The sequence below is a fragment of the Mesoplodon bidens genome (assembly GCF_964165515.1).
Source record: "Mesoplodon bidens genome assembly, chromosome: 6".
NCBI lineage: Eukaryota > Metazoa > Chordata > Mammalia > Artiodactyla > Ziphiidae > Mesoplodon > Mesoplodon bidens.
The window spans coordinates 45,616,668-45,630,710 of NC_138162.1; the positions used below are offsets into that span (position 1 = coordinate 45,616,668).

At 47.6% G+C, this 14,043-nt stretch overlaps 1 protein-coding gene across 3 annotated transcripts in view; it reads left to right on the plus strand.

Annotated features, from left to right (window-relative positions):
* The window catches only part of KIF24 (kinesin family member 24), a 60,353-nt gene that overhangs the window by 44,321 nt on the left and 1,989 nt on the right, over nt 1-14,043 (plus strand). The window contains exons 9-13 of one of the 3 annotated variants that reach the window (XM_081237833.1): nt 3,307-3,378; nt 5,102-5,211; nt 9,829-12,033; nt 13,331-13,520; nt 13,782-14,041. In XM_081237833.1, the coding sequence (XP_081093959.1) occupies nt 3,307-3,378; nt 5,102-5,211; nt 9,829-12,033; nt 13,331-13,520; nt 13,782-13,835 (2,631 nt within the window). In that variant the 3' untranslated portion in view covers nt 13,836-14,041. Of the gene's footprint in view, nt 1-3,306; nt 3,379-5,101; nt 5,212-9,828; nt 12,034-13,330; nt 13,521-13,781; nt 14,042-14,043 lie in introns of those variants that run through there. The other 2 variants (XM_081237832.1, XM_081237834.1) reach the window with 2 other exon arrangements.

A 14,043-nucleotide genomic window follows, 5' to 3' on the forward strand; every position in this document is an offset into this window, starting at 1 on the left:
AGATAATGATTTTCTACCAATATATATGTTTGTATTCACCCCTTTCTCAGGAGGAAAAAAAAAAAAGGTAGCATACTGTAAGCACTTTACTTTTTTCACTTAACAGTATCCTGGAGCTCACTCCATGGCTGTGCACAGAGACCCTCATTCCTTCTTATAGATGCATAGTCTTGTCTTGTGCCCCTCCACAGTATTTAAGTCCTTTTGATCAGAACTGAAATCTCCAGCTAGACACATTATTTCCAGGCCTCATGAGGGATAAATTGGGAGGCTGAGAGAAGTGAGAGAATCAGCATCTTTGTATTATTGTTTAAAATTTTTGAATAATTTTAGATTTTAAAAAAGTTACAGAAATAAACATGTAGCATTCCTTCACCCAGCCTTCCTAATGTTAACATCTTACATAACTATAGTCATCTAAGTCAGGAAATGAACATTGATATAATACTATTAACTATCTACAGACCTTGTTTGAATTTCATCAATAGTCCCACTAATGTTCTTTTTCGGGTCCAGGATAACATTTAGTTATCATGGGTCTGTAGTCTCCTCAGTTTTTGTCAATTTTGACATTAACACCTTTGAAGAATGCTGGCCAGTTATTTTGCAGAATGTCTCTGAATTTGGGTTTGTGTAATGTTTTCTCATTATTAGATTGAGATAATGAATTTTTAGCAAGAATACCACAGAAGTTGTACGCTTCTCAGTGTATCGTACCAGTCAATATGTCTTATTACTGGTGATGTTAAACTTGATCACTGAGTTAAGGTGGTTTGTGCTAGGTTACTCCACTGTAAAGTTATGATTATTCCCTTTGTAATAAGTATCTTATGGAGAGATACTTTGAAACTATGCAAATATCCTGTTTACATCATGCTTTTGCTGCCTAATTTTAGTATCCATTGATGATTCTTACCTGCAACAATTATTACTGTGGTGTTTACCTGATGGGATTTTCTATGTTCGTCATTCTACATTAATTAGTTAGAATGCTACTGTAAAAAAAGAGCTGTTTTTTCTCTTTAATTTATTTATTTGGTTATTTAGTTATAATAGTAAAAGGATATTTCTTTTATTTGCTAAATTAGTATCCATTTCTATCATTATTTATTTTCTTGCTCAAATTATCCCAGATGGCCATTGGGAGTTCTTTCAAGTTGGTTTCTGTATCCTTTTGACATGCCCCCATCATTTTTGAGCAGCTCCTTGTCTTTTGGCACTATAAGGTGTCACACACTCTTCCCTGCCCTAGCCCTGGAATCAACCATTTCTCCAAGGAGCCCCAGAACCAATATATTTGAGCACGTACTATATGCTAGTCAGTTTACTCTTCACAACAAAGCAGGTTCTCTTATTCCCACTTTATAGATCAGGATTCTGAAGCTCAGGTTAAGTGAATTGGCCAAGGGTCCACAGCCTCTAGCTAGAAATCTTTGATTCTCATATTTAAATTTATGGTCCAGGAATTAACCAAGAAACCTAAGAAATACCTGTGAAGTTGGAGAACCCTCTGGGGCTTGACTGTGTCTATCTCACATGGGCGATAGCATGTAAAGGGGCCTGAGAACAAGCCTTATAGAATAGGATCAAAATCTTGTGCTTTGATGGGCTTCCCTGGTGGCGCAGTGGTTGAGAGTCTGCCTGCCGATGCAGGGGACACGGGTTCGTGCCCTGGTCTGGGAAGATCCCACATGCCGCGGAGCGGCTGGGCCCGTGTGCCATGGCCGCTGAGCCTGCACGTCCGGAGCCTGTGCTCCACAACGGGAGAGGCCACAGCAGTGAGAGGCCCACGTACCGAAAAAAAAATAAAAAATAAAATCTTGTGCTTTGTGAGGTGCACAAAGGTGCCCCTTTTTCTTTCCTGGGTATTTCCCTTGGTTTTCCCTTAGAGTTTAGTAAAGTCTACTTTCCATTCTGATTCAAGGCTAAAGGGACCCAAAGGCTCATAGAGATTGATAGCCACACTTGGATTTGAGTACATAAGGGGCAGGTGTAACTCAGGGACCAGGTTTGGGTACCTGCTCGTCCCTTCTAGAGAATATTCCCAGTGCTAAAGTTTGGGGATATTGGACTGATTTGTAATAAAAGAGGAAATTCCCTTATACCTTCTTATAACCCGGCAGCTTCTTAGATAGAGAGGGGTTAGTTGTGGGCATCTGTAGCTGCTGCCAAGAACAGCCACAGCAGACTCTCAAAGCTAATTACCTGTTCTTGGTGAACTCCCAGAACTGGCACTGCCAAGGGATTCCTTCCATTCTTTTCTCTCCCTTTCTTCTCATTTACTGCCACTTAGCGGAGATGCAGGACTCAGAAATAGAAGATCTCTCCTCCCTGATCCTGTCCCCCCAACCCCTGCTCTTTCTGATGGGCATGTCGCCCCTAGAGATCTACATATGCAGGTTTCTGCTGGCACTAGTGATGTCCAATGAGCACTTCTTTGAGGGGCTCTGCCCAGGAGCAAGTGACATGCCCTTGCCTTTGGGCCACAGTCCCCCATTTATTTATTTATTTATTTATTTATTTATTTATTTATTTAATACTGACTTTTTTTTTTTTTTTTTTTTTTTGGTGGTACGCGGACCTCTCACCGCTGTGGTCTCTCCCACTGTGGAGCACAGGCTCCGGCCGCACAGGCCCAGCGGCCATGGCTCACAGGTCCAGCCGCTCCGCGGCATGTGGGATCTTCCCGGATCGGGGCACGAACCCGTGTCCCCTGCATCAGCAGGCGGACTCTCAACCACTGCGCCACCAGGGAAGACCCCCCCCCACCTTTTTTTTAAATGAGGAGGTAGACCTAGATGATTTCTCAGTTCCTTCCCAGCTCTGACTCTAGAATTTCTCCTGTCCCATCCAGACAACTTGAATCTGCACTTGAGTCCATACCTATAGGTGTGCATGTGTGAGCAGGGAGGCAGGGGAGTAGTATAGTATTTTTCTATTTAAGTGCATCTTGTAGTTGGGAAGAGTGTGACAAGAGGAGCGAAAGGGAGCTGGCAAGCCAGAACTGCCACCACATAAGCTGGACTCTGGGACCTGTGGGAATGTCCCTGGGTTTGTCTGTTCTACGCTATCAGGGCTAATTCTAGGATCACAGCCTTTAAATTGGGGGACCCTTAACTAGGCACAGCTAGCACAGGATGATGTTTCCCAGTCTAGCTTGATTTTTCTTGTTGAACGAGAAACTACCACAGCATTTTGACTTCCTTTGGGGAACTGCATGACTGTGATTTACTTAAGAAAAACATGATCTGTTATTCTCACTTTGCATGTGATATTTGATGTGCTTCTTATTCTGCCACTTTGCAGCTGAAGGAATGTATCCGTGCACTGGATCAGGAACACACTCACACTCCCTTCAGGCAAAGCAAATTAACTCAGGTAAAGTTATATATGAGCTTTGAGTTCTGGTTCACTCATGTGTTCCTTCTTCCATTCATTTATTCCTTCAGCAGAGCATCCACAGCCAGCAAGGCGTGATGCTCCCTGGAGTGAGGGAGGGGGGAGGGGGGAGGGGAAGGGGCAGAGAGAGGAGGGGGAGGAGTCATGTTCCTTCCAGGGGCTCTCAGTCTTGGAGAAGAAAGGGGCATCCTCAGGCAGAGATACCTGCAGTACAAAGCAGCCAGGCTCCCTGTGGGGCAGCAGTGGTCACCATCCAACAGCTTTCTGCTTATTTCTAATGTAAAGAAACCTTGTTGATTTAGTGGAGTCTCTGAGCCTTTGAAGGGGATGGTAGTGCAGCTGTACTTGGTACTTTCTTAGTTGTAAGACTTAGACCAGTGTTTCAAGACGAAAAATAATAGCTGCACTTAAAAAGAATGAGATAGATTTTTGACATGTCCTGACAGGAAAGATGACCAAGATCTATAGTTTAAAGATATGAAATGAGAAGAAAAAACTACACAGAAATTATGCATATGTTAGCTGATTATTTTGAGTGGTAGAACCATAGGTAATTCTTTTCTTCCATTTTTCTGTCACGAAAGTGTGCTTCTTTATTAATGGGAGACACCAATAAGTGCGCATCTGTAATAGCTCCGGAAGAGTGGCCCACGGAGGGGTCTGCCTAGGTACAAACAGCGGTGAAGACAGTTATGGGCACCCCTGGTTCCCTTCTGCACCAAATCCTGTGCACAGGAGGGACAGACTAGGTAGAAGGCAGTCTAGGTGAGGATCTTTGTATTCTGGGAGAGGTTTTCACCCTGTGCAGCTAGACCGGCAGCCCCACAGGACCTGGGGCAGAACCTATAATAACATAGCTCCTTACTAGTCAGAATTGGGTTAGATTGTTTCTTCTCAAACATGATTTCAACCAGGGATCCAGGAAACCCTTCTTATAGGTGGTTGTCCTGATTCTGACATTGGTTTTGTTATTTTTCAAAACATGTCCTCCATCCCCAGAAATTGTGTCCTATTTAATTAAAAAAATAATTCCACACATGGATCCACTTACAGAATAATATACCTTTTTCACTCAAAGATAAGTTTTAGATCTTTCCAGGTACCTAAGTACATATATACATAATTATCTTTTATGGTTGTATGCCGTTTACAATTACTTAGTTTGTTACCTGTTTATAGACTTGTAGATTTTCCAAATTTTACTATTATAATAAGGTAATGAATATCCTGGGTATACTTTTTTGGGGGGGAATCAATTGAGCAATTATTATCTCTTTAGGATAAAGTCCTGGAGGTGTGATTGCCAAACCAAGAGTGTGAACATTTTTTACCAAATTTTTACCATATTGCCAAACTGCCCTCCCAAAGGCATGTACCAATTCATGCTACGTGGTATACGGGCAGTGTAGCAGTGTACAAGAGCGCCCTTTCCCTAGACCCTCACCAGAGCAGGGTAGTATGAGTCTTAATCTTATAGGTGCAAAAATTTTAGTTTTTTATAATGGTTTGTTTGCATTTCTTTGATTAGTGGTGAAGTGAGTACCTTTTCTTTTGTTTATTGACTGTTTATGTTTCTCCTTTTGTGAATTACCTTTTTGTAGAAGGGGGTGAGGGTGACTGTGGCCCAGTGTCCTGCACACAGTAAGTAGTCAGTAGGCCCTTGGTTAGTTGACTTCATGGACCTGCCTTCTGTTTCAAACAGGTTCTGAAGGACTCTTTCATTGGCAGTGCCAAAACCTGCATGATCGCCAACATCTCGCCAAGCCATGTGGCCACCGAACACACTCTGAATACCTTGCGCTATGCTGACCGGTGAGTCCCCCTCAGGTGGCAGGTCGTGTGTGTACGTGTGTGTGATACACACACAAGGATCTGATCTTGAGCTCCGCAAGCCTGTTCTTGGGGCAGTAATCCTACTGCCAGGGGAATGTGCAATTGGTCATTTGGAGAATGTGACCTAGGAGGCCCTGCCATTTTACAAGTGTGAATGTGACAAGAGGAAGGTGACACGCTCCCTTGTTTAGGAGACAACTCCATCAGTGGCTTTTTTTTTTCCCCCCCTGGCCACGCTGCACGGCATGTGGGATCTTAGTTCCCCAACCAGGGATCAAACCCGCATCCCCTGCATTGGAAGCGTAGAGTCTTAACCACTGGACTGCCAGGGAATTCCCCATCAGTGGCGTTTAAATGGCTAGCGGAAGATGAAATCTTTTTCCAGAGTGGAAGGCTTAGTGAGGTTTTCTTCCTGCTAGCCTCAGCTCTAATTATTAGGGATAGAATACCTATTACTTGTCAAGGCAGAAGTACTCAGAGCTGTGTAGGTCCAGAAGAGACCAACCTTGTGTTATGGAAGGGGAAACTGAGGCCCAGAAAGGGGTGGAAACTTTAATAGGGCTCACTGGGAGTTGGTGTCAGAACTAGCACCCCTTACTGCCAGGTCAGGGCTCTAGTGACTTTGGTATCTGCCAGGGTCCCTCCCATCTCTTACCCTGGGGTCAAGTGTCTCCTGCACGTGTGAAAATGCTCTCATTACCATTCTTCCCTCTGGCTGCTTTGCTGCTGGTCCTGTCTTACCACACCTCCTCTTCAGTCTCCCAAGAATCCACCTCCAAAGTTAACAAACTATTTGAGGGGAACCTGGTTTTTTTTTTTTAATTACTGTTGAAGAATCTTTAGTATCCATGGCATTTTATGAAACTCATTGGGAAGGCAAGATAAGCTACCATCTAAGTTCCGTGAGAACAGGAACCTTATCTTTTTCTCCACTGTATCTCTCCTGCCCAGACAGTACTTGGTACCTAGTAGATGTGTAATAAATATTTGTGAATGAAAGGAGGAGCTCCTCCTGGGCTTGGGGGCTTGAGTGAGGTTCTCTGTGTACCTTATCTCATTTAAATAGGAGAGATCATTTACAAAGTGGCTACCAGAGTGGACTCTGGAGTTAGACTATCTGGGCCAATATCCTGCCTCTGCCACTAGCTAGCTGAATGGTCTTGGACAAATTGGCAACTTCTCTGGGCCCCAATTTCCTTAATGTGAACAGGGATAATGATAGCACCTATCTCATATAACAGTTATGTGGAATCACTGATGCCATATGTTTGAAGGGCTTAGCACCACACCTGGCAAATAGTGAGCACTCATTTATGTTAACTTTAACAATAGGAATATTACAGGCATACGTTTGGTTCCAGACCACCACGACAGATCAAAGATCACAGTAAAGTGATTTTTTAAAAAATATATACATACCTTAATTTAAAAATAATGCTGTTGGAAAAATGGCACCAATAGACTTGCTCTATGCAGGGTTGCTACCAACCTTCAATTTGTTAAAAAAAATGCACTATCCACAAAGCAAAGCACAATAAAATGAAGTATGCCTATAATATGTCCCCCAAATAAGTTTCCTCGAGGAGGTTTTCTTTTTTTTTTTTTGTGGTACGCGGGCCTCTCACTGCTGTGGCCTCTCCCGTTGCGGAGCACAGGCTCCGGACGCGCAGGCCCAGCGACCATGGCTCACAGGCCCAGCCGCTCCGCGGCATGTGGGATCGTCCTGGACCGGAGCACAAACCTGCGTCCCCTGCATCGGCAGGCGGACTCTCAACCACTGCGCCACCAGGGAAGCCCATAGAGGAGGTTTTCTTGTTGCATGGTTTCCTAATGCCAGCACCCTAGCACTACTAGAAGACAATGAAGACTGAGATCAGATAGAAGACATGGGATGATCCAAAATTGTTCCCCCAAAACCAGTATGGCTTCAAGTTCTTTCCCCCCACGTATCCATTACCCAGCTTCAACAATTATTAACCCTGAGTCAATCTTGTTTCATAACCCCATTCACTCCCCAAATCACAGACATATCAAGTACTTGAAGTAAGAACATCATTAAGGAACAGAGAACAAGACTTTCCTCTCAGCGCCTCAGTAAAGGAGGATGAAAGTAACCCTTTCTCAGAGGGGATGTATTGAGTACAACTGAGAAATTATTTGAAGTAATTTTGGTTAAAAAATAGAATAAGTATAATAGAAATAATCTCTTCCATTTAAAGCAGTCTGACAAATTATTGAAAATAAATATGAAAGTTATTTATTTTATGTGTTTAAATTAATTGTTGGTAACAATCCATACACACACAGGATGAGGATGATTTTATTGCTTATTTAAAATTTTCCCGATTTAAAATTTTCATCTCTGCACATACTAGAAGAATGTTGCTAAATAGTCCAAAAATAAAGTTCCAGCTGGACCCCTAACAGGTGTATCAGAAGAGAACTCAGTAACAGGAGTGATTTTGGTAAAAGGTAGAGTACAGGGCTTCCCTGGTGGTACAGTGGTTGAGAGTCTGTCTGCCGATGCAGGGGACACGGGTTTGTGCCCCGGTCCGGGAAGATCCCACATGCCGCGGGGCGGCTGGGCCCGTGAGCCATGGCTGCTGAGCCTGCGCGTCCGGAGCCTGTGCTCTGCAACGGGAGAGGCCACAGCAGTGAGAAGCCCACGTACCGCAAAAAAAAAAAAAAAAAAAAAAAGGTACAGTACACTGGAAGCCTTTAGCATCAATGACCAAATTACCTGTAAGATTTCTTCCGGCACCCTCAGGTTTCTAGAATTATTTACTATGACTGCTAGGAGGAAATTTTGGTGTTTCTCTTTTTTTGTGTGTGTGGTATGCGGACCTCTCACTTTGTTGTGACCTCTCCTGTTGCGGAGCACAGGCTCCGGACGCGCAGGCTCAGCAGCCATGGCTCACGGGCCCAGCCGCTCCGCGGCACGTGGCATCCTCCCAGACCGGGGCACGAACCCGCGCCCCTTGCATCGGCAGGCGGACTCCCAACCACTGTGCCACCAGGGAAGCCTGGTGTTTCTCTTTTAACAAAACTAATAGCTCAGATTTTTATAACAGGAAGTAATTTGGAACCATCTAGACTTGCTGTGGGACCTCTCAACCCATTCCGTGGATGTATGCCCTACTGCAATACCTCAGCAAAGGCCCAAGGACACAATTCATGTGTCTTTAGTCACATCCTATGTCTCTTTGCTTACTGTGTTATCTGCTTGCCTTGCCTCTCAGACCTAAAAGGAAGATTTAAGTCAAGTCTCAGTGTCAGGTTTACTATCTTGGTTTTCAGTAATGGCCAGAGGAGTCATTTGGCTACTGTTGAGTGGATTAAAATCAAAACAATGGAAAAGACATTTTCTGGGAGCTCCCAGACAGAAGTACTGCTCCCACCTAGGGGATTTCCACAGAGAATCTACGAACAAACCACTGGAGAGTCACATTTTACTTGATGTCTCCTTGTAAATCCAAATTCTTACACTGTTTGTATTTTGTTTTAGGTATCACAGAGTGAGAGACTCTGATCTTGGCAACTGAATCCTAGCAGAGACTTAATTCTGGATTTTTCCATGCTCTCTAAAATTCCCTTGTAAAATAGAGCATGGTTCTCCATTTCTCTATCTAGGGTGCGATTTTGCCTCCTAGGGGACATTTGGCAACGTCTGGAGACAATTTTGATTGTTGTGACTGGGGAGAAATGCTGCTGGGATCTCAGGTAGAAGCCAAGGAGGTTGCTAAACACTCCACAGGACAGCTCCCCACAACACAGAATTATCTGACCCCAAACACCACTAGTGCTAAGGTTGAGAAACCCTGTGAATAGACAGGTCATTTTTCCCTTAATGGAATTAGCACAAGCCTGCTTATTTCCAGAGGGCTTTTGCTTCTTAAAGTGCCCAGCAGGTTCGAGGGAACTCATTTTCTCAGAGAAGCCTGAAAGGAAGTGGTTGCAGGGAAAAGAAGACTCTGATTATGGAAGAGTGGGTAAGGGGTAGACACTAGGCTCCTGAGTTGGCCGATCTTCAGGAAGCGTGGCATGGGCCCTGCATGGGCACAGTTCTGAGACTAGCTCCTCTGGCCTGGCCCTCACATGGGACTGTGGTAGTTCCAAAACTCTCCTGATCATGGAATACTGGATGCACACTACTATCCTGAGAGAAGACACTGGTCTTCTTTGTTCAGGTAAAGAGAGGTATTTCATGCTGAAATAGAATCTCCCCATTTCCTCCAATTCTCTCCCAGATAAAAAAAGTAATTCCCAGGGGCTTCCCTGGTGGCACAGTGGTTGAGAGTCTGCCTGCCGATGCAGGGAACACGAGTTCGTGCCCCGGTCCGGGAAGATCCCACATGTCGCGGAGTGGCTGGGCCCATGAGCCATGGCCACTGAGCCTGCGTGTCCGAAGCCTGTGCTCCGCAATGGGAGAGGCCACACAGTGAGAGGCCCGCGTACCGCAAAAAAAAAAAAAAAAAAAAAAAGTAATTCCCAGTCCCTGTAATAGTTTTCTTTGGTTTTTGTTTTCCCTGAAAGCTATAGGAAAGAAGGTACAGAACATGCAAGAATGCACATTTAACATAAAATGGTCGTTTACAGGGTCAAAGAACTAAAGAAAGGCATTAAATGTTGCACTTCAGCTAGCAGTCGAAATCGAACATCTGGAAACTCTTCTCCGAAACGAATTCAGAGCTCTCCTGTGGCCCTGCCAGGGGACAAGTGTTCTCCCAAAAAAGTCAAGTTGGGGCTCCAACAGTCGCTCACAGTGGCACCTGGCTCCACGAGAACGAAGGCCCATCCTCTGGCCAGTCACCCAGCCAATATCCCTTTTGCTTCTGTACCTAAGGCTCCTGGTAAAAGGGGTGGCTCTAGAGGGAGTCCTCCCCAAGAGTGGGTCATTCAAACTAGCTCTGTCAAAGGAACCATGCGGCCTGGACATTTAGCCAAAAAAAGGGCAGAAGAATCAGCTGCATCATGCTCTGAGAAAAATCCAATCGGCAACAAAACTGCCCTCCGGTGGGGAAGCAGGGCCCCTGGCCCAGGAGAAGCAGCAGTCCGTGGTAAGCTGCCCTCCCGGTGCAAGAAAGTGCAGACTGTGCAGCCAGTGCAAAAGCAGTTTGTGTCACGAGTTGAGCTCTCCTTTGGCAACGTCCACCACTTAGTAGAGTACAGTCAGGGCAGCAAGGGGGGCACACCTACCAGGCCTGCCTCTGAAGCTTGGACAGACATCCCTCCACATCAGAAGGAGAGGGAGGAACATTTGCGCTTTTATCACCAGCAGTTCCAGCAGCCACCTCTCCTCCAACAGAAGTTAAAGTACCAACCACTGGAAAGGTTTTTATGCCAGTCCCGGCCTCCAGAGGGGCAGCTCCAGAATGACACCCCTCCTCCCTTCCACTCTTGTTGTGAGAGCCATGATGGCACCCAAGCTGAGGACCTTGATGACAGTGATTTCAGTGAAGATTCTTTTTCACATGTCTCCTGTCAGAGGACCACAAAGCAGGGAAACACTCTGGAGAATAGCGAAGGCTCGTTCTTCCTTCATCAGAGGGAGCAAGGTCCTGAGGAGCAGGTAGCCGAAAGGCGGCAGAGTCTGTTTTTTAGCCCCAGGACAGAAGGTGACGAGAAGGGTCTAACTGGAAGCTGGATGTACTCCAGGGACGCTGCAAGCCACAGGATAGCACTTGATCACGGCCACAGCCCAAGTCAGGTGCCCTTGGACTGGAGCAGAGAGGAGGACTCCACCTCCTCAGGGCCTCCTCCCGGAGAAAACCTGGCAGAGAAGCCTTACTGCTCACAGGTAGACTTTGTGTATAACCAGAAAAGGGGGGTCAGCCCAGCCTTTGACCTCAGACAGGATGCCTTCAAAAATGAGGTTCCTCGGCAAGCTGAGGGCAGCTCCCCATCCCTGGAGGAAGATGGTTGCGCTTTCTCACTATCCCACATCACAGTTCCTGGATCCCCAGACCAAAGAGACACAGTGAGCACACCTCTGAGAGAAGTCAGTGAAGATAGCCCAACTGTGGTGACCAGAACAATGAAAAACAGTAATCCTTTCCAAGGAGAAGACTCTAGAGGGGAACTAGGCACATGCTCTGAGCATGCTTCCGGACTGATGGCTCCCCTCACCGTGTCTCTCCTGGAGAGCCCAGACGATGAGGGCTCTCCTCCCTTGGAGCAGTCGGCCCAGGATGGAACTGCACACAGTCTAGTGGCAGCAGACACAGGGGGGCCAGCTGCGGGCCACACAGTGTCACCTGGTGATCAAGAGGCAGACCTGCCAGTGTCTTCAGCAACTGAGCACCTGTGGCTCTCATCATCTCCCCCCGACAGCAAGCCTGGGGGTGATCTTCCAGCTCTGTCCCTGTCACCCATCCATCAGCACCCACCTGACAAGCTGCCCAGCAGGGAGGCTGACCTGGGGGAGCCCTGTCAGAGCAGAGAGACTGCACTCTTCTCCCAGGGGCACTACGATGGCGATGCTGAGACAGAGCTGGGCTGCTCCCAGGGTTTCCCAGAAAAACCCTTCCTCACCACACATACCGGGGGACCCCACTGTGGGCCTACACTCACCCCCCAAACAGGAAGTAGTGATGTGGCTGACCAGCCCTGGGCCCAGGAGAGAAAGCACCTGGCAGGGCTTGGCTGGCAGGAGCTGGATTTGTCCACAGACCCCATCAAGCTGTCTTGCTACAATGAGGACATCGCGTGGCTCAAACGCAGGCCAACCCCAAGGTACTTAGCAAGGCTAGGCTCTCCCAAGACTGCCAGGACACTCCGTCAGCCCATCCTGGAGCACGCACAGTAAGTTGGACTTTCCTACCTAGACTTGAGCCCCTTTGGCACCCCTACTCCCACTACAGCTGAATGTTTTGTCTGTTCTGGGAATGGCTGTGGTTGGCTCAGAGAAAGGCTTTTTGTCCACCTTTTCAAGGGAGCCTGCCTAGATGCATCTGACATGAACAGCAGGAATAAAATGTATTGGAGCAGGCCTGCCAGGTAGGGTAGGTGGGATGTGAGTGAAAGAAGCTTGGGAAAGCTGAGATGTGAGTGAAAGAAGGGAGGATCTGACCCTATAAGCAAGCCTAAGACCTATGGTGAGATCAGAATCCTCTTCATTCTGTTGGGTCTGTGTTCCTGGAAGTGCTCCCCAGGGACACAGCAGCAGCAGCAGCCTTGTGACCCCAGAGCCAAGGCAGGCTGGTCACCTTCCAAGATGGTGAAGGTAAAAAACAGGGGCTGGTGATTTGTGCTGCTTTCCCCGAAGGAGGCTGTGGATGGTACAGCAGAATGAGAGAGCCTTTGAGAACATGAGAGAAAGGAGGGGAAGAGGTCTAGCAGCGTCAGAGGCCCAGGAGCAGGAAGGCAGGGCAGGCCTGTGGGAACAGATGCTTCCTCTGTGAGGCTGCGGCCCTCTGCTAGGGCTCCTGATACCTGGGCAGACCGTCTGCCAGCTGCTCGCTGGGGCTCAGGCCTGGGCCTTGGGCAAAGAGAAGGGCGTGTAGGGATGTGCAGCGGTGGAGCCCACCTCTACAAGGTGGACAGTCTTGCTGTTTCCGTGGTCTCTATCCATCAGTGGAGTCTGACACAGTTAGGTCTAATAACCCTGTAGATGTTTCTAAATTTGGGGATCAGAGGATGGGGGGGGTGGTCAGTGGTAACCTAGAGGTTGGAGATCACAAGCTAGGGAAGACAACATGCTAAGCCCAGAGGTTTTATCAGCTGGATTCTTCTGACAGAAGGCAGATCCTCCAGCTTCTAGCTCAAACCCCCTTGCTTTTTGGTCCCTGAACTCTCCAAAGAAAGTAGAAATCACAGCAGGCTAGGTGGCTGGCTCTACCTTGTGCCAAGTGTGCCAGCTGCAGTGGCACAGCCTTGAGCTTTCTTGCAGGGAAGATGTGGGCAGCTCCTGCGGAGGAGAAGCAGCATCCAGCCCTGTGCCTCAGTGTACCTGGAGGCAGGGGGCAGCTCCAGAAGCCCATCTCTTCCCAGAATCTCATTTGTAGCCCCCTAGCCCCTTGACAAGGCCTGGAAAGAATGGGTGAGGGGCAGGAGGTGCTGGGGAGCTGGTTCTGGTCACAGCCTCGGCCTCTTTGGGCAGAAGCAGCTCCTGGCCTGGAAATGAGGCTCATTTCCAGAAAGCTGCCCAGGAGAGACGGGAGGCCCGGAGGACCACAGCATCCCCTCTGGTTCCCAGGCAGGTACTCATCCGAGCACACCAGGAACAGCTGGATGAAATGGCCAAGCTGGGCTTCAAGGAGGAGACCCTGATGAGCCAGCTGGCTCCTACTGTAAGTGGTCTTGGCCAGACTCTCAGGGGTCGTTGGGGATTAGCCTGCAGCTGGTTTGACAGACTTCCTTGTTTGCTGTAGCTGTGTGTGCAGACAGGGTCTGCTGTCACACTCCAACCTTGTCGAGGCCTTGGACCTGCTCTTGCCACCCCTCTGAGTTGGCTTGAGGGCGTGCAAGGACAGGTGGGAGATGGTGCTACACTCCCCATTCCCAGGCCAAAATGTTTCCAGCCTCTGTTCTTTGCCATTCTGCCCTCCTAGTGGCTTGTCGGTGCCCCTCCCTGTGATGATAACAGTGACTTACTTGCCTCATGACCAGAGGTACTTCTACGAAACCACCCTTCTGCCCTGCAAAATACCTCTCTGCGTAGAGAAGTGGTCCCACCCTGTGCCATGGTGACTGTCCTGCAGATTTTCCAGCTGGAGGAAGGGCCTGGGCTCTGAAATCTTCATACAAGGGAAGGGACTAGAAAAGCTGATCTGGCAACAACAGCAAAAGCTCCACTTGTCCTTTGTTTCCTTT